General features: G+C 39.3%; 2 protein-coding genes across 2 annotated transcripts; one reads left to right on the top strand and one right to left on the bottom strand.

The window, feature by feature from the left end:
- Positions 1 to 8,109: 8,109 nt before the first annotated feature.
- On the bottom strand, positions 8,110 to 9,901 carry LOC112283230 (uncharacterized). Its single transcript, XM_024521695.3, has 2 exons — positions 9,718 to 9,901; positions 8,110 to 9,413 (listed from the first exon to the last, which is right to left on the bottom strand). The coding sequence occupies exons 1-2, from the start codon at positions 9,800 to 9,802 to the stop codon at positions 8,548 to 8,550; spliced, it is 951 nt and encodes a 316-aa protein (XP_024377463.1). The 5' UTR covers positions 9,803 to 9,901; the 3' UTR covers positions 8,110 to 8,547.
- A 3,453-nt stretch (positions 9,902 to 13,354) lies between these two features.
- LOC112283229 (uncharacterized) lies at positions 13,355 to 15,146 on the top strand. Its single transcript, XM_024521693.3, has 2 exons — positions 13,355 to 13,538; positions 13,843 to 15,146. The coding sequence occupies exons 1-2, from the start codon at positions 13,454 to 13,456 to the stop codon at positions 14,706 to 14,708; spliced, it is 951 nt and encodes a 316-aa protein (XP_024377461.1). The 5' UTR covers positions 13,355 to 13,453; the 3' UTR covers positions 14,709 to 15,146.
- The last annotated feature ends 5,551 nt before the right edge of the window (positions 15,147 to 20,697 follow it).

Here is a 20,697-nt window from a genome sequence, read left to right as displayed (position 1 = left end):
GAAAGAGGCGATTAATGGGCGAAACTGAAATGAGTCATGCTATTGATGCAAGAATATATAGAGATGAAGAAGAGGTTGATATTGGTTACAAGCAACCAACAAATGAAAAAAATGGGTATAATCAACGAGTACGTTTCAAAGATTATAGTGATAAGAAAATGGAAACTTTGAGCCATTATACTTGAAAGCATTGGGCAAAGGCAACTACTGAGGTATTGGTGAAAGTAGGAGATATAGAAGAACCAATAGTTGCTTTAGTCGACCATGGTTCTGAAATAAATCTCATGTCTAAAGATCTTTATAAGAAGCAAAAATGGCCAATTGATATGGAACATGGATGGGCAATTCGAGCGGCTAATAACACACGGGGTGAATTATATGGAGCTTATCCAGATGTCAAAATTCGGATTGGGGATGTTGCGACGGAGCAACATTTTTTTGTTCAAGATACAAAGTCTTATCCGTTGATTTTAGAACAACCTTATATCACGGCAACACGGATGGAAAAAAAAGTACTTGACGATGGTTCTGCTTATGCAAGGATACGGAGCGAAGATGGAAGGAAAGCTGTACAATTTCTAACAGTACCTCCTAACCATGAACGGAATCGAGATAGGTTGAGGGAGAAACCATTGCCAAAGATTGTTGAAGGATTTAAGGATTTTGGGGAGGTACCACTGTAAAGCAAGATTATGGAGGTACAAAAGAGGAGGTACTCTCGCAAGATGAAGGTGCCTTTGATGCGAGTTTTATTGGTATATTGGAGAATGGAAATATTATGTATAAGAAAGTTGATGATTTTAAAAGAAAAGAAAGAAAAAGATTATATGATATTGAAGGACAATTACGCAAGTTAGGTACATTGCAAGATGATGAGAGGATTTTAAGTGTTTATGAAGAAAATGGACTGGAAGATTCATTGGAATTGATTACATCTATTGGGTTAGGAGATAATGATAAGATTATTGAGATTCATTCAAGAGAGGTTTATACCATACTTGAATCTTTTCAAGCACCAGAAGTCACTGTAGAGACGAGATATAAAATGACAGATAAGAAGATAAAGCCTGTTGCTAGACAATTATCAAAAGATTCTAAAGAACAAATAGGAAAAGCATCAAAAGAAGCAAGTTTAGGAGATCCAATGAGTATTGGACACCAGTTTACTAGAGAGACTTTTGAAGAATTGAAGATTGGTTCTGATGGTTCTTTATTGCCGAAAGAAATTACTTGCTTCAAAAAGATGTTGGCTAAACAAGGTAGATCGTTTGCCTTCAAATCTCATAAAATTGGGTGTGTGGATCCAAATATTATAACACCTATGGTTATCTTCACTGTATCGCATGTACCTTGGAATCTAAGACCGATTCCAGTACCGAGGGTATATTTACCTAAATTTTTTGAGCTATTAAAAGAAAAGATAAAGATGAAAATATTGGAACCCTCGTTTGTGCCGTATTCTAGTCGATGGTTTACAGTACCTAAGAAGAATGGATCACTACAGTTTATTCAAGATATGCAACCGGTGAATGCAGTATCTCTCACGAATGCAGGAATTGGACCTATTGTGGATGAATTTGTTGAGGCGTTTGCTGGAAGGGCGATCTATTCAATGGGTGATTTGTATTCAGGTTATGATCAATTTCAACTTGCCGAAGGAAGTAGACATATGACAACAATGAGGACACCACTTGGATTGGTTAGAATGTGCATTCTTCCTCAAGGCGCGACCAACTCAGTTGCGCATATGATGAATGGGATGAATAAGGTATTGAGAGATTTTATTCCGAAAAAGACTATGCCTTTTCTGGATGATGTTCCTATAAAAGGGTGCAGAGAAGGAGACAAGGATGAAACTTTAGATACGAGGGGGTGTCGCAAATGTGTTGTTGATCATATACAAGATTGTGAAAAGATTTTAACTCGGCTTGGAGAAGTTCATCTTACATTATCGGGTATGAAGTTCGTATTTGGAGTACGAGAGGTTGTGATTGTTGGACATTTATGTAGATCTTACGGAAGAAAACCAGATCCGACTAAAGTTGATGCAATTGGAAGGATGAAAGAGGATTGTGATTCTTTAACAGAGGTTTGCAGGTTTTTAGGTGCATGTGTATTTTATCGAATCTAGGTCCCTCATTTTACTCACATAGCGGATCCATTATATGAACTGTTACGCAAGGGTTACCGATTTGAATGGAAAGAAAGGCATATTCAAGCAATGCAAAGATTGAAGAAATTATTGATGTCACCTCCAATATTGAGGAAGGTTGATTATAAGTGCAATAGACCAGTGATTTTTACTGTAGACGCTAGTCCAATTGCCGTTGGATGGACTGTGGGTCAAGATGATTCGAATGGGAGTAGATTTGCAGTTCGATTTGGGGCTAAAGTTTTAAGTATTCGTCAGCATGCATATTCGCAAGTCAAAAGAGAACTTTGGGGAGTCGTTTCGGCTATGAAAGCTGAAAAAGACTATTTGATTGGGGCAGTAGTAGTAATTGAAACAGATTGCTTGCCATTGCTTGGAATGATTATTAACTGTTCAACGCCAGATATTGCAATGTTGAGATGGATTGCTTATATTAAGTCACTAAATCCAGAATTTAGGCATATTACTGGGAAAGATAATTTAGTAGTAGACATACTATCTCGAGCAAGATACGAGAGGGAGGACGAAATGGTTGAAGACATTGATGACGTCGGACTAAAATTCTATTCAATATCAAATCTCAACAGAGAAGACAAGCTATTTCTTGAAGAATCTTATGAAGGAGAATTATTGGATATTGGTCATTACTTGAATACCTTGACTAAATAGGGGAATTGGTCTACAGAAAAATTCAAACAAATAAGAAAAAAAGCATATGGATTTTTACTTCGAGATGGATTCTTATGGAAGAGACCGAAGAAAGGAATTGAAATGCCACGATGAGTGATAGGCAAAAAGGAAGAAAAACTAAAATTATTGAAGGAGTTTAATGATAATTTATGGGCAAGGCATAGAAGAATCTGGGCTACTTTTGCTAAACTCAAGGAACAATATTAGTGGAAAAATATGTATCGAGATGTGCTCTCATTTGTAGAGTCATGTGAAATCTGTCAATCGTATTCTAATATCCGACATCGAGATGGTCTTCATCCTACATATCCTCTAGCTATTCATTTTAAATGGGTTGTTGATTTGGTTATTATGCCGGTTGGGTTATGGCAGATGAGATATTTGGTTTTAGCTCGTGAAGATTTATCAAATCAAGTAGAAGGAAGAGCATTGAGGACAAAATCTACGGAGGGGATTTGTAGGTTTTTGCTTGAAGATGTCATTTGCCGCTACGGATGCATAGGAAAAATCACTACAGATCGTGGAGAATTAAATGCACAAGAAGCTTGTAAGTTCTTTGAAAGATGTGGAGTTAAACTATCACTGACTACTACTTATAATTCGGAAGGGAATGCAAAAAGCGAACGTGATCACCCACCAATTGTGAAAGCATTAGTTAAAGCTTGTAATGGAAAAGTTAGAAAGTGGCCACGGCTTTTGTCATTTGCATTATGGGCTGATCGAACAACACATAGTTTGGTGACAAGATATATGCCAGTAGAACTTATGATAGGTCGAAAACTAATTATGCTGATTGAAGAAAGGGTACTTACTTGGAATATGCTACCATAGGAAGATGGATTGACAAGAAAAGAACTTTTGGCTATTAGGATTCGACAATTGGAGCAAAGATCGAAAGATGTGTAGATAGCATTGGAAAGGTTAAAAAGAGCAAAGTTACAAAACAAGGCGCGATTCGATAAGCAACATTGATTGAGACCTAAAGCAATTGAAGAAGGTGATTGGGTACTTGTTTATGATAGTAGTCTGGACAACCAATATAGCACTTTACGGGAGTTTTCAAAACGTTGATTTGGACCATATGTGGTAACAACAGTTCATGATAATGCGACTTACTCGTTACGTGAGTTAAATGGTACAAAATTGAAAATACCAATTGCAGGGAAGCGAGTAAAAATATTTAAACGAAGACACGCGGAGATGAATATGGAAGACTTTAATGAATGTATAGAGATTCAGTAGCAAGAAGATGAAAGTGATTTGGATAATGAAGGTGACGAAGACGAACAAGATAAAGACGTAGAGGATATATTCTGAATCAAACAGCAATTGGGTAAATTGGTGCATACCGGAGGATGCACAGGTTCAGAGGGGGTGGATGTTGTGTTGTAACACGAGTATACCGTGAAAATATAAAGAAAGGGGACTTTTATTAATGTTAAATTATCTCAAATATTGGGAGCAACGACCAACTCCAGTGCAAATACTGAGTGGCCAAGTTGAGTCACCCCATTACAGTCAGCCGGGGCATACTGAAATGCTCCATTCGATTCCAATAACAGGAGTCAGTAGGAAGAGAAAGGACCAATTCACACGACGGGTGAGCCTGGTTCGAAGAGCCAATTGGATCCAATTTCAAGAATCCAATCCGGGTCCTCTTACCCAATATGAGACCTGTATTGATCGGGCAACCCAATGCAATCTAATTACGGGAAAATCCAGGTCTTACTATGGGCCTCAGCCAGTCTCACGCGAAGAACCAATTTGATCCAATTACGGGAACATCCAGGTTACTAGGAGCATCTTACTCAATATGAGACCTGAATTGGTCGGGCGACTCAATGTGGATCCGAGTACGGGGTTTCGATTCTGTTTCAGGCTGTCCTATTCTCTGTGCCGTTTCAGGGAATATTATTTTCGATAAATGGATCTCTTAAAGGTAAAAACGGAGGAGAAAGCTCTGACGGTGGGAGCCAATTTTGGATCTAAGCTCTGACGGTGGGAGCTAATTCCGGATCCAAGAGGAAAGATTGGAGAAATTCAAAGGATAAGGTTAGGGGGGGAAGAAGTTTTTTGGGGGGTTTTTTTTTTTTTATGATCGGGGGTTTTGAGATCGATGAGCTAGCTTCAAGCTCTTTTCAAGGTTACTAGTTCAGTTTCATTAGAGGTTTTTTTTGAAGATTAGGGGAAGAGCTAGCTTCATGCTTCGGGCGGGGAAAGAAGACAGAGAATTGGGTTTTTTTTCTTCATAGGGTTTTGGGAAGACTGAGGCAATCGTTGCTGAAGTCAGTGTTGTAATGGTGAATCGGGATTTATAATGAAGTAGGTTTGATTACTCTTGACTGTTTTTGTGAAATCGAGTTACGTCTGAGATTGAAGAATTAAAAGGGTGTCTATAGGATTGAGTATGCGGAGTGAATGAAATTTATTGGGTTAATCTAACAAGATAGTCAGTGGATACATGATTGTAAGTACAAAGTGGTATCCAAGATTAACAGTTTGGTTTATTCAGGGTTCTCTGTAACGTTTAGAGACCTACTCGCCGGGACAAAATGGACTTCGGCGAGCAGTCGAAGGGCATCCGTATAGATTTACAGTGTATTCTTGCAGTCGTTTATATTCTAACAGTCAAAAACTGATAGACTGCTTGACTATTGGCGAATCTCCATACTACCTTCTATAGCCAGACGCCTGGTGCGTTCTCGAGCACGAAAGCACGTAATACGAGAACGTGCAAATCATATACAACTCTAAGGATTGAAACAACAATACATGCATTGTATACATGCCCACAAGTAGCCAAAGTATAGAATAGATTAACAACACTCAGAAGATTGGTATGCTTACTTGAATTATACATAACTTGGCTAACAATCCTCCTCAGCATCACCAATATCGCAAGCAAAAAAACCATTGAAATCCAAAAATCTTCAGACAATGCAAAAAAAAATCAAGATATCAAACAACAGAGCTTGAGATGTACTAAGATGCAATCTATTATAGAACATATGGATGGCTAAATGTGTGCAAAAACTCAACTAAGAAAGATTTAGCCTTAACAAAGTCCTCCATCATGCTTGAAAGACTACAATTCAGGTAGGCATGGACATCTGAAAAGAAATCTTCCAATACAAACATAGTTTGTAGACGATAGATGAGATGATAGGAATGTTCATGAACATCTAGTTAAAACAAAATAACTTTGCCACACAAGGATACCAACCCACATAGAAGTCTACTCCACTCCAGGTCTTCTTCCTCCAACATCTTGCCACATATGATACAATTGCACCTACTTTACAAATATGGAGAAGCCTAACATCCTTCAAAGACTCTCAAAATTTTGATCAATGATAGCTAATCAGAGAAGGAAGTAATAGCCATACAAAGATACTTGACATTACCATCAATGCATTATTTACAAAAACTTGGAAGGAAATTGAGGGACAAGACATTGATAACAAAACTGATTCCGCATAAAGAAATATAACACAAGACCCAGTTCAAGATACCTAAGTAATAATAGACCTAGGAACAAGTTCAATACTAGCAATACCACAAGATGAAAATGATATACATTCTACTATTATAAATAAAAAAGTAAATGTTATAAAAGACTCTACAAAGCCTAACATTGTAAATTAAGAAAAAAAATACTTTAGAATATTTGAAAGACAACCACAGCCACTAGTCCTTCTTAACTTTGCATGCTAATCAATGCAATACAAGAGAGGATGTCCACATATAACAACCTGAGTGGCACCAACAATTACTTGCCTAAGTCAATACAAGCTTCACTACTATGGACTTGACTAGATAATTCAGCCCCAATGCAACCAATTTCTTTGACAAGGCACTACAAAACAAGATAGATGATTTACTTGTACAAGCTCAATAAAATACTAAAAAAAATAAAAATAAAAGAACAAAATTAGAGAAAAATCATGTACACGAACTCACAAATCTTTTAGCGTATATCCAAGAAGATTCAAAAATAATAATACGATCATGTCAACCAATTTAGGGTAGTAGCAAAGCCTTTGGAGGTGTATAAAACGATGGCTAAAAACTTCCAGGGCAAAAAGTACCAAAGATGGATGGAAGATGGACTATGCTACTTTAATCTAGATAATCGACACCTTTGATAAAGGACTGACATCAATGGATGCAAACCCTGCCAATGGCTATGTAAATAAGTCCTCAAGTATGTGAATCCGAAATTTTTACAAAGTTAATCTCGATGGGATCTTCTTTGAATGATTCTTGCTTAAGATGTCGATTTGGCATTTGAAACTTTGTTTTTAATCATTATAGAATGGGAATAATCTCGTAAAAAAACATGGCAAGTAGGATTCTTCAATTACTTTGTATATTGTGATTCTAGATTTAATTTTTCCATGTTTGTTAGTTGTTAGTTTGTCAACAAGCTCCTTTTTGCAACACTTGACCATTAGTTCTCACTTTACTACTTAATTCTATCGTAAAATTCCTACCTTCCTCCACGCAATATTGTGTTCAGCACATCAATAGAATAAGTATAACAAAAGAAAATGAAACAAGATGCAAAAGAAAAGTGAAGAGGCTAAATAAGTCATGTACACAAAGACACATTGCAAGGTCATTCAGAATAGAAATGAGATGTATATTTTACTCTTCAATGTAAAGGGACAACACACAACTTTTAAAAACGATTCTGCCCACAAGTACCTACAAATGAAGCAAATGTATCAAAACTACTCACTTTCTGACACACAATTGTTGTCGATTTACTGTATCTATGTTTTAAGTAATACTAACTTTCATTCGTTTGCACTAAAATTTTGAAACATAGACATGTAAACATATTCACAAAGACTGCAGTTTCAGGAATATTCTCACACAAAAACAAATTGAGAAACACGATGCAAATTATGCTTTGAATGCTGCTTATACCCTCATCCAATGCTATCTTTATTCATTTTACCATACAAACCTTATTTAATGACATATTATTTAATGTATTTAATGACATGACACAATTTTTTTTAATAGAACCACTAGTTGTACCCCTGCTTCAAGAACAAGAATAATAGGATGTTCGTCTCAAAGCTTCATTTCAGATACATTACTTAACAGCGCACATACAATACACTCGCACAATGAATGGTTGTAGAACATGGTTGAGCCAATCCCAGTGAGTGCATTCCTGTTCCCTTTCTTTCGAAAACAATGTCACACAAAACCATGGTACACGAATCCAAACATACAGTCAAAAAGTGCTTAAACGATGAAGCATTCAAAACTTACTTTATTACAAAACATATGTCACTGTTGCGATTCAACAACAGCACCGACACTTTCACCGACTGGATGACATGCGATGCGGCGTGAGGCCCGGCACACGATCCGGCGATGCGGGAAGTCTACAGAAATTTCTAGAGAGATTACAAAGAAGAGCAGCGGTACACTGAGAGAACATTTATTCTGGTCGCCGAATTTGAATACTACGAGCTTATGACGGCGTCGGTGTGAAGGACATACATGCATTGAGGTGGGTGTGGCGGCATCATCGACATCGAACTGGTGCTCCTGGTTTGATGGATTTCACAGAGCTCGGTATCAGTACACAGTGTGCACGAGGTGTGCACGAGCATCGTGGACTTGCGTCCGGCGCCTGCGATGCATCAACGGAGCCGTGATCGACGTGAGCCGTGTGGATTCCCGCATCAGTAGCTGGGGACGCAGCATTTCTTGTAGCTGTCGAACTTGGTCCCCTTCTTGCAGCCCTGCCCACACTGGCCGTTGCTGCAGGTGGCTTCTCCGTCCTTGTAGCTGGGCGTGGGGCATTTCTTCCCGCAGCCTCCGCAGTTGTAGACGTCCTTGCCGGTGTCCTTCTCGCACCCGTTGCTCCAATCTCCGTCGCAATTCGCCCATCCGGGCTTGCAGGTGTTCTGGCAGCTGCCGCCATTGCACGAGGTGGTAGCATACGGGACGCTCTTGCACACCTTGCCGCATCCGCCGCAGTTGTTCAGATCCTTACCGGTATCGGTCTCGCAGCCGTTCATCCAGTTGCTGTCGCAATTGGCCCACCCGGGCTTGCAAGTGTACAAGCATTTGCCGTTGGAGCACTGGGTGGTGGCGTAGGCGACGTCTTTGCACTTCTGGCCGCAGGCACCGCAGTTGCTTACGTCCTTCCCGGTGTCGGTCTCGCAGCCATTGTCCCAGCTGCCGTCGCAATTGGCCCAGCCGGGCTTGCAGGAGTACTGGCACTTGCCATTGGAGCACTGGGAAATCGCATAGGGGACATCCTTGCACTTCTGGCCACAGGCACCGCAGTTGTTGGCGTCCTTTCCGGTGTCGGTCTCGCAGCCATTCTTCCAGTCATAGTCGCAGTTGGCCCATCCAGGCTTGCAGGAGTAGTCGCATTTGCCGTTGTTGCACTTGGTGAAGGCGTAGGCAGGAGCTACGCACTTCTTGCCACAGTCCCCGCAATTGTTGGGGTCGTTCGAGATGCAGGTCTCACAGCCGGGCTTGTAGCTGTCGCAGTCCTTGTAGCCGGAGGGGCATGTTGGATAGGTCGCATCTGCAGAACCTGCACAACACCAGTGGTGCTAATCAGAACAGAGCGCGCATACAATGCGTCAATGCATGTGGATCCAGGACACACACTGGCAACTTACGAAACATCCACTGCGAGAGAAGACACCAATCACTACAGTACGCAAACTGTTGCCTGGATATGTGAATTGAACCCATGAATGTATGCACACTATGGTGCTATGCGCGACTCATAGCTGCACCATGTTTCACGATGAATAGTTTCACCATGATTCACGGAGCAGTCGAAGTGAGGGTGGGGCAGGATTGAGAGGTAGAGGTCAGGATCCGCAAGCTACCGGCTGTGAAGAGCAGCGCCAGAGCGGCAGCTGCGACCACCAGGGTCGCATATCGCCAGACCGAAGCAGCGGAGCGTGTCGACATGTTGATCGCAAGGGGTCAGAAGAGGAGCCACTGCAACCGGAGTGGGAGGAGGCAGATTCACGGTGCCACGGCTGTGCTGTGAATGCGGCTCAGAGCGGAATGGAAGTCGATGATCGGCAAGTCCTGGGGTGTTGCTTATATAATGGAGACTATGACTGACAGCCCATGGCAACTCTGCACCTTTGTATGAGATAAATGAAATTATGAACAGAGCGATTCTTTTGCCTTTGGTTGAGCAGTCGTAGAGGATTTAGGCAGAACTCTTGGACACATTCAGTACTCGCCTTCGGTAGAATCGTCAATATTCACAGTTCGATGATAGGACTCTATTCAGTTGCTTTTTGGTCCAGTAATAATACATTTTTGCTCTAAAAGTTTTCCTACGTGATGTTTGTCGACAAACAATTCGATCTGATTCGTTGCACTTGTGAATTATAGCTCGTTATTATTTACCCGACAATCTATGACAAATGTAATGAGATCCTCTGTAATCATCAAATTGCTTCTTTGGAACCTCATTGAAACGGGAAGTTGATCACAAGTTAAAAGCATGTTAGCGCAGACTTTATTCGTTGATAAGAATCTTGGACGGTCATGGAGCTGGGCTGGCTTTTTCGATCGGAAGTGGGATTTGTCTCGATTTCAGAACAAGTTTGGAAGATGTGAAAAGCTAGTGATCCTAACTTGTTCTGAGTTGATATTTTTGGCGTTTGTACTAGGAATCGACTCGGGATGTACATATGGCTCGACTAGTCAACACACAGTCAATTGTTGACTGATCCGTAGACGCGGAGAAAAGACTATGTGGTCAACAGGGTGCCAGATTTCGTTCTTGAATACTTGAACGCCTGGCAGAGGATGACAAATCTCTCTTATGCAGAAGCTACTTGGGAGTTTCATCTTACCGTGAACGATGTTCCTACTTGTGTGCACTGACAGTGTGCAATACTACGACGATTTCTTCTGTGAATATTTAACATTCCTCCCCTTCGCTCCACACATCCACCGACGTCCCTCAATTAGATCGCCAGCAATGTGTATAATTGCCCAAGCTGGAGACGTTGATTGTTCTGCAGATATTTATCACTGAACTTGGATGATTCCAAACAGCTGAACATACTGTTTTATTACTTTAGAATTTCAAGACAAAATTGATGTTTAATGTGATTCCGTTTCAAACCATAAGTTGGTGGTGTATTGTGATACTAAACAATGGAACGAAAGATTTCGCTCTTAATGGGTCCGGCGCACTTGGTTAACCCCATTTGATCTGGTAATATTGGACTGGTGCACCTAATATCACTCCATACTTCATGTTTAATCCTACTAGCGAAGAAACTATTCAAACTACTGAGCAACCGTTAAAACCCAGACTTAATAAATAATTCATAACATCTAAAAGATCGATGCATTCTCTGCAAGTCCTGATTTCACCCAAAATTTTGCCTATTGGCAGACTATTGATTCTAAGGTGACTTAACTAGAGCAGCATACTCTCAAAACCCCATGAGTGCTAAGTTCACATCAGCAAGAATTAGAAGTAACGCAGGTGTACAGGGTTCCGAGCTAAGGCTTGTGTTAGTGCTTGTTAACCTTCCTGCCAATACTCACACGACCTCGTCATAAATGAGAGAGACCAGAATCCATTGTACTTCAGCCGCGTCGGGGTTGATTTTCTCTACCATTTTTAGGGAGTTACCAGCAAAACTTGACGGTGAGCTCTAGCGGTTTTAATAAGCATTAGTGAAACCAGTAAAACGATGCATTGACCTCAAGTGGTAGGTAGGTTCCCATATGTATTCAATGTGCCTCAATCTCCTATCAGCATCACTGCAGGAAAATGTCAGTATTGAGCAGGATTGGGAAGCTTTGCCCAGAGCGACGTCAGCAGTGTAATCTGCCAGCAATGAGAATTCCCACATGATCCTCTTGGTGATAGCCATTATGTAATTCAAGTCAGCTCCATGGCAGTACTTTTGACTTCTAAACCCACAATCCCAAAAGTCTCATCAGAGAGGTAGCGAGGTCAGTTTTAAGCTCTGGATTTTAGAGCCGCGTTCACATGTCTATTACTCAGTCCATGGACATTATTGAGTCTTGCTAAGATTGAGCTGGGACACGACAGTAATCAAAATGGGGGCTGCTGTCAGATAGGTATCAGACACGGTGAGCAGTGTTCACTTCCCGGTCTGCGTAGTGGAGGGATAACGGGTCAGAATGTTTTCCGCAGATAACCCTGCCCGGCATGCAACTGCAAACCATCTTCCATTTGTCGTGGAACTTCATTTCCTCTTTTTTCCGTCTCTGCGATCAGCGATCACTGCCAGACAGAGCTCAGACACGGAGTTCAGACAAGGCTCCAATATTGGTACATGCAGTTGACAATCCCGCCATAAGAACGGAAGGAGGGTTCAAACTGTGTTGCCGATTCGTCCAAATTCACGAGCGGAAAAAACCAATTTTTATAATATTTAAGAAGGATGGACTTGGACAGAATCAAGTGGGCTGCGTTCAGTGTTTAACCATGGGTTCAAAACAATTCCGCTCAACGTATTGCTCAAACCCTGATCAAGGCTTTGTGTATACCTAGCATTTCATCGTAATTACACATATTCATTTCATTTAGAGTGATTGAGATTTGGATTAGAATTTTTCTAAATTTTAGGAAGTCGATTGTGGTACACAACAGATGAGACCTCTTGGATGGCTTACAAGTCTTCCAAATTAATACAAAAATAGTTTGATCTTAACATACTCTAGACAACTACATATATACCAAAAGAAGAAATTAGTATGAGCATGATACTCGATATTCTGACGAGAGTTTGAAGGTAGATGGTAAGATAATAAAACAAATCGATTTGTGGTAAAGACACTCTTAAGCATCTATGTAATTGACTAGTCGAGTCATATGTACATCCCGAGTCGATTCCTAGTACAAACGCCAAAAATATCAACTCAGAACAAGTTAGGATCACTAGCTTTTCACATCTTCCAAACTTGTTCTGAAATCGAGACAAATCCCACTTCCGATCGAAAAAGCCAGCCCAGCTCCATGACCGTCCAAGATTCTTATCAACGAATAAAGTCTGCGCTAACATGCTTTTAACTTGTGATCAACTTCCCGTTTCAATGAGGTTCCAAAGAAGCAATTTGATGATTACAGAGGATCTCATTACATTTGTCATAGATTGTCGGGTAAATAATAACGAGCTATAATTCACAAGTGCAACGAATCAGATCGAATTGTTTGTCGACAAACATCACGTAGGAAAACTTTTAGAGCAAAAATGTATTATTACTGGACCAAAAAGCAACTGAATAGAGTCCTATCATCGAACTGTGAATATTGACGATTCTACCGAAGGCGAGTACTGAATGTGTCCAAGAGTTCTGCCTAAATCCTCTACGACTGCTCAACCAAAGGCAAAAGAATCGCTCTGTTCATAATTTCATTTATCTCATACAAAGGTGCAGAGTTGCCATGGGCTGTCAGTCATAGTCTCCATTATATAAGCAACACCCCAGGACTTGCCGATCATCGACTTCCATTCCGCTCTGAGCCGCATTCACAGCACAGCCGTGGCACCGTGAATCTGCCTCCTCCCACTCCGGTTGCAGTGGCTCCTCTTCTGACCCCTTGCGATCAACATGTCGACACGCTCCGCTGCTTCGGTCTGGCGATATGCGACCCTGGTGGTCGCAGCTGCCGCTCTGGCGCTGCTCTTCACAGCCGGTAGCTTGCGGATCCTGACCTCTACCTCTCAATCCTGCCCCACCCTCACTTCGACTGCTCCGTGAATCATGGTGAAACTATTCATCGTGAAACATGGTGCAGCTATGAGTCGCGCATAGCACCATAGTGTGCATACATTCATGGGTTCAATTCACATATCCAGGCAACAGTTTGCGTACTGTAGTGATTGGTGTCTTCTCTCGCAGTGGATGTTTCGTAAGTTGCCAGTGTGTGTCCTGGATCCACATGCATTGACGCATTGTATGCGCGCTCTGTTCTGATTAGCACCACTGGTGTTGTGCAGGTTCTGCAGATGCGACCTATCCAACATGCCCCTCCGGCTACAAGGACTGCGACAGCTACAAGCCCGGCTGTGAGACCTGCATCTCGAACGACCCCAACAATTGCGGGGACTGTGGCAAGAAGTGCGTAGCTCCTGCCTACGCCTTCACCAAGTGCAACAACGGCAAATGCGACTACTCCTGCAAGCCTGGATGGGCCAACTGCGACTATGACTGGAAGAATGGCTGCGAGACCGACACCGGAAAGGACGCCAACAACTGCGGTGCCTGTGGCCAGAAGTGCAAGGATGTCCCCTATGCGATTTCCCAGTGCTCCAATGGCAAGTGCCAGTACTCCTGCAAGCCCGGCTGGGCCAATTGCGACGGCAGCTGGGACAATGGCTGCGAGACCGACACCGGGAAGGACGTAAGCAACTGCGGTGCCTGCGGCCAGAAGTGCAAAGACGTCGCCTACGCCACCACCCAGTGCTCCAACGGCAAATGCTTGTACACTTGCAAGCCCGGGTGGGCCAATTGCGACAGCAACTGGATGAACGGCTGCGAGACCGATACCGGTAAGGATCTGAACAACTGCGGCGGATGCGGCAAGGTGTGCAAGAGCGTCCCGTATGCTACCACCTCGTGCAATGGCGGCAGCTGCCAGAACACCTGCAAGCCCGGATGGGCGAATTGCGACGGAGATTGGAGCAACGGGTGCGAGAAGGACACCGGCAAGGACGTCTACAACTGCGGAGGCTGCGGGAAGAAATGCCCCACGCCCAGCTACAAGGACGGAGAAGCCACCTGCAGCAACGGCCAGTGTGGGCAGGGCTGCAAGAAGGGGACCAAGTTCGACAGCTACAAGAAATGCTGCGTCCCCAGCTACTGATGCGGGAATCCACACGGCTCACGTCGATCACGGCTCCGTTGATGCATCGCAGGCGCCGGACGCAAGTCCACGATGCTCGTGCACACCTCGTGCACACTGTGTACTGATACCGAGCTCTGTGAAATCCATCAAACCAGGAGCACCAGTTCGATGTCGATGATGCCGCCACACCCACCTCAATGCATGTATGTCCTTCACACCGACGCCGTCATAAGCTCGTAGTATTCAAATTCGGCGACCAGAATAAATGTTCTCTCAGTGTACCGCTGCTCTTCTTTGTAATCTCTCTAGAAATTTCTGTAGACTTCCCGCATCGCCGGATCGTGTGCCGGGCCTCACGCCGCATCGCATGTCATCCAGTCGGTGAAAGTGTCGGTGCTGTTGTTGAATCGCAACAGTGACATATGTTTTGTAATAAAGTAAGTTTTGAATGCTTCATCGTTTAAGCACTTTTTGACTGTATGTTTGGATTCGTGTACCATGGTTTTGTGTGACATTGTTTTCGAAAGAAAGGGAACAGGAATGCACTCACTGGGATTGGCTCAACCATGTTCTACAACCATTCATTGTGCGAGTGTATTGTATGTGCGCTGTTAAGTAATGTATCTGAAATGAAGCTTTGAGACGAACATCCTATTATTCTTGTTCTTGAAGCAGGGGTACAACTAGTGGTTCTATTAAAAAAAATTGTGTCATGTCATTAAATACATTAAATAATATGTCATTAAATAAGGTTTGTATGGTAAAATGAATAAAGATAGCATTGGATGAGGGTATAAGCAGCATTCAAAGCATAATTTGCATCGTGTTTCTCAATTTGTTTTTGTGTGAGAATATTCCTGAAACTGCAGTCTTTGTGAATATGTTTACATGTCTATGTTTCAAAATTTTAGTGCAAACGAATGAAAGTTAGTATTACTTAAAACATAGATACAGTAAATCGACAACAATTGTGTGTCAGAAAGTGAGTAGTTTTGATACATTTGCTTCATTTGTAGGTACTTGTGGGCAGAATCGTTTTTAAAAGTTGTGTGTTGTCCCTTTACATTGAAGAGTAAAATATACATCTCATTTCTATTCTGAATGACCTTGCAATGTGTCTTTGTGTACATGACTTATTTAGCCTCTTCACTTTTCTTTTGCATCTTGTTTCATTTTCTTTTGTTATACTTATTCTATTGATGTGCTGAACACAATATTGCGTGGAGGAAGGTAGGAATTTTACGATAGAATTAAGTAGTAAAGTGAGAACTAATGGTCAAGTGTTGCAAAAAGGAGCTTGTTGACAAACTAACAACTAACAAACATGGAAAAATTAAATCTAGAATCACAATATACAAAGTAATTGAAGAATCCTACTTGCCATGTTTTTTTACGAGATTATTCCCATTCTATAATGATTAAAAACAAAGTTTCAAATGCCAAATCGACATCTTAAGCAAGAATCATTCAAAGAAGATCCCATCGAGATTAACTTTGTAAAAATTTCGGATTCACATACTTGAGGACTTATTTACATAGCCATTGGCAGGGTTTGCATCCATTGATGTCAGTCCTTTATCAAAGGTGTCGATTATCTAGATTAAAGTAGCATAGTCCATCTTCCATCCATCTTTGGTACTTTTTGCCCTGGAAGTTTTTAGCCATCGTTTTATACACCTCCAAAGGCTTTGCTACTACCCTAAATTGGTTGACATGATCGTATTATTATTTTTGAATCTTCTTGGATATACGCTAAAAGATTTGTGAGTTCGTGTACATGATTTTTCTCTAATTTTGTTCTTTTATTTTTATTTTTTTTAGTATTTTATTGAGCTTGTACAAGTAAATCATCTATCTTGTTTTGTAGTGCCTTGTCAAAGAAATTGGTTGCATTGGGGCTGAATTATCTAGTCAAGTCCATAGTAGTGAAGCTTGTATTGACTTGGGCAAGTAATTGTTGGTGCCACTCAGGTTGTTATATGTGGACATCCTCTCTTGTATTGCATTGATTAGCATGCAAAGTTAAGAAGGACTAGTGGCTGTGGTTGTCTTCCAAATATTCTAAAGTATTTTTTTTCTTAATTTACAATGTTAGGCTTTGTAGAGTCTTTTATAACATTTACTTTTTTATTTATAATAGTAGAATGTATATCATTTTCATCTTGTGGTATTGCTAGTATTGAGCTTGTTCCTAGGTCTATTATTACTTAGGTATCTTGAACTGGGTCTTGTGTTATATTTCTTTATGCGGGATCAGTTTTGTTATCAATGTCTTGTCCCTCAATTTCCTTCCAAGTTTTTGTAAATAATGCATTGATGGTAATGTCAAGTATCTTTGTATGGCTATTGCTTCCTTCTCTGATTAGCTATCATTGATCAAAATTTTGAGAGTCTTTGAAGGATGTTAGGCTTCTCCATATTTGTAAAGTAGGTGCAATTGTATCATATGTGGCAAGATGTTGGAGGAAGAAGACCTGGAGTGGAGTAGACTTCTATGTGGGTTGGTATCCTTGTGTGGCAAAGTTATTTTGTTTTAACTAGATGTTCATGAACATTCCTATCATCTCATCTATCGTCTGCAAACTATGTTTGTATTGGAAGATTTCTTTTCAGATGTCCATGCCTACCTGAATTGTAGTCTTTCAAGCATGATGGAGGACTTTGTCAAGGCTAAATCTTTATTAGTTGAGTTTTTGCACACATTTAGCCATCCATATGTTCTATAATAGATTGCATCTTAGTACATCTCAAGCTCTGTAGTTTGATATCTTGATTTTTTTTTGCATTGTCTGAAGATTTTTGGATTTCAATGGTTTTTTTGCTTGCGATGTTGGTGATGCCGAGGAGGATTGTTAGCCAAGTTATGTATGATTCAAGTAAGCATACCAATCTTCTGAGTGTTATTAATCTGTTCTATGCTTTGGCTACTTGTGGGCTTATATAGAATGCGTGTATTATTGTTTCAACCCTTGGAGTTGTACATGATTTGCACGTGCTATCCCACTCGTTCTTGGTGCACTATGTTCATATGAATAAATTATTAGCCATAGTTTATCAAATTATGGTGGAAGTTTGCCTCGAAATCCAAGCATGTCATATTCTTTGTATGCTTTGTTTGACTTTTTGATTACCGTATCCTTTGGTTTATAGCTAAATGATTCCTTGCATCGTGTTGATGTGTGTCGTCAGTCTTATCTTGTACCTATACTTTGTAGTATATTCAAAGAATTTTACTTGCTTAAGAGTGCTCGTCTTCTTTCATTCTCAATCTTTCGAATCTCAAGCTAGGTTAACTATCGGGGAGTTTCCATATAGCCAAATTTTGTATTCCTCTACTAGTGGGTTTGTCGGGTTGTATTCTAATATTTTGTCTATGTGGCCACAGGATATAATTACATAGATCTGCTCTAGTGTGTAGACCAATATAAAGGTTTTTCTACTCTATTTGATTAGTTTGTTTGTCACTGCCTTATGATATTTTTTTGTTTTTTATATGCCATTCCATTTAGATTGCAAGTGAGAAACCATAGAGATTGGTCTTTGTGATTGCATAGTAATCTAGTCTCTTGCTTGTAAGAAGGGATTATTGGTGAAGTTACAATTGGAAAAACAGTTGCGGATTAGAATGTATTATGTACTCATTGTTTTGAATTTGATATATGTTGCAAGTTCTTCCTTGGTTTGCCATCTTCTTGTTTCTTTTTGCCAGACATTTTTATTTATTGAGAATGTGTTGTTGATGGCCCAGGTTGTGAAAGTTGAATTGTGATCCTATTTGTTCTCCATTAAGGTGGAAAAAGAGTGGGTTGTCAAATATTGGTTGCTTCAAGATTTTTGTTAGTGTCGATGGTTGCATTTGTTGATACCTATTCTAGTTTTGGTCCATGCCTTGATGATTATTTTTTACAGTAGTGTAGAACTTAAGGACGCCATGCAGATATGCATGATATAATAGATATTTGGTGGTCACCTCTTCGAATCCATGACTCTTGATCTCTCCACTTTGTATTAGATAAAGAGCTTCTAAGATTCAAATCCTGACTTCATTCTTCAAATGAATAATTTAGTCATTAATGCTTCAGTTTGTATTTGAGGATCCAATATTTTGAATCTTCCTACTACTGTAGGTTGTATTATTGTTTTTTAAGTCACTTTGGTTCTAGTCTTGTTGCCCATGGCTACTCTCTATATATAATTGGAAAGCACTGCTTTGATCTATTTAAAGGTGGAAATTGATATGTATACTATGAATTAAAATAAACTTCTATTAGTTGAAAATCTATTCTAGTTTACAACGATTTAATTGTTTAATGCTTCTACTAATACTCAATCATTGACTAACTAGTATTCAATAGATCTTATAATATTTCCAATTGTGAACTAAATTAATCCCCTCTAGTAGGTGATTTATTCTAATTCACAACTATTAATTATTTTTTGAATGGATTATAATAAATTTTCTCCTACTTCTTACTACAAGGATCTTAAATTGTCTAATTAATTAAATTCACATTCATATAATCCACCACCATAATGTAAGCTACTTAAATAATTCAAAAAACCACATCTTTGAAAGAAAATTTTTTATATGATTTTATTTTATGTTATTTAATTTAATATAATATAATTTAATTTTTTATCTAATAATAATTATCATTCAAGTTAAAAATTCATCTAAGAATAATTCTCATCTATAAATAAAAATTTATCCATTCTTACTAATATTCATTCATAATTTATCATCCATTCTTAATCTAAGTTCATCTATCAAAGTTATTATCTAATTTGAATTAAATCCATCCTTGATTAATTACTTTATCTAAATTTATTTTTTTATCATAATCCTAACCAAGTTTCATGTGGATTCTAAATCCAATCAAATATAAAATTAATCAAGCTAAAATCTCACTCTTACGTGATAATGCTCTTATAATGGCTTTTGCTATAGAATTGGTCTTTGCTCTAGCTACTCGATTTCTTTAGATGGAAAGATCCATGATGCGCTTTAGTTGAGCATTTGCTATTCTATCCACTACTTTTCTTTTCTATCCTATTGATTTTACTACAATCATACACTAACCTCAAAATGATGTCATATTATGTGAAGTCTTGCTTGAAAATGTAGGCACCTAGTTGTAGGAGGTAAAAGAAAATTACAACAACAAGTCTTAAAAATTCTAATAGAATCAAAAATAAATTGTATTTAAAGCTTACCAAACATAATCAAACATTGATGAAGTCCAATTAAATTTTCAAATAAATTGATAAAAAATATAAAAAAAATCCTAAGTAAATCCTAATTAAAACCAAATCAAACTTTAGAAAAACTCTAATCAAATCCTAGAAAAATCCTAATCAAATCCTACACAAATTCTAATCAAATCCAAGACAAATCTTTGACAAATCTTAGGCAAATTTTAATTAAATCCTAGAATAATCTTAATCAAATCCTAAATAAATTTTTAAAAAATCCTAAAAAAATCTTAGAAAAATTCTAGATAAATTCTAATTAAAACCTTAAATCCTAAATCAACTCTAAATTTTAAACAAATTCTTAACAAATCTTGTGGCAGATTGAAACTTCCATAACTAACAATCAAATTATTGATTTCAATTCAAATTTTATATACATCTTAAAAACTAAGCTAGTAACAAGTACAAATATTTTTAAGAAGATCGAATTTACCAATTAGAAGATAAATCCTAAAATTTTCTCAGGTGTTGGTCAGCATCTTTCTCTAATCTTAATGCCAATCTTTTTGAGCCAAAAACTCTTGATTCTATTTTTAAATATATCTCAAAATTCACATATATGTTGAAAATTGAGTCTTATACCTATATACATAAATTTCACCTCCATCCAACTAACAGATTACTAAAAATCTTACATTTCCCACTCACCCTCAAAATCATGTATGTGTGTATATGTATATGAATTCATATATGAATGAATCCATTAAATAAACTTACCTCAAAAGTGATCATAGATTTGCTCACAGATACATAT

This window comes from Physcomitrium patens, chromosome 6 (assembly GCF_059467195.1).
Source record: "Physcomitrium patens ecotype Gransden chromosome 6, ASM5946719v1, whole genome shotgun sequence".
In the NCBI taxonomy this organism is placed as follows: domain Eukaryota; kingdom Viridiplantae; phylum Streptophyta; class Bryopsida; order Funariales; family Funariaceae; genus Physcomitrium; species Physcomitrium patens.
Note: the sequence above shows the minus strand (reverse complement) of the source record. Positions and strands in the feature narration are given on the sequence as shown.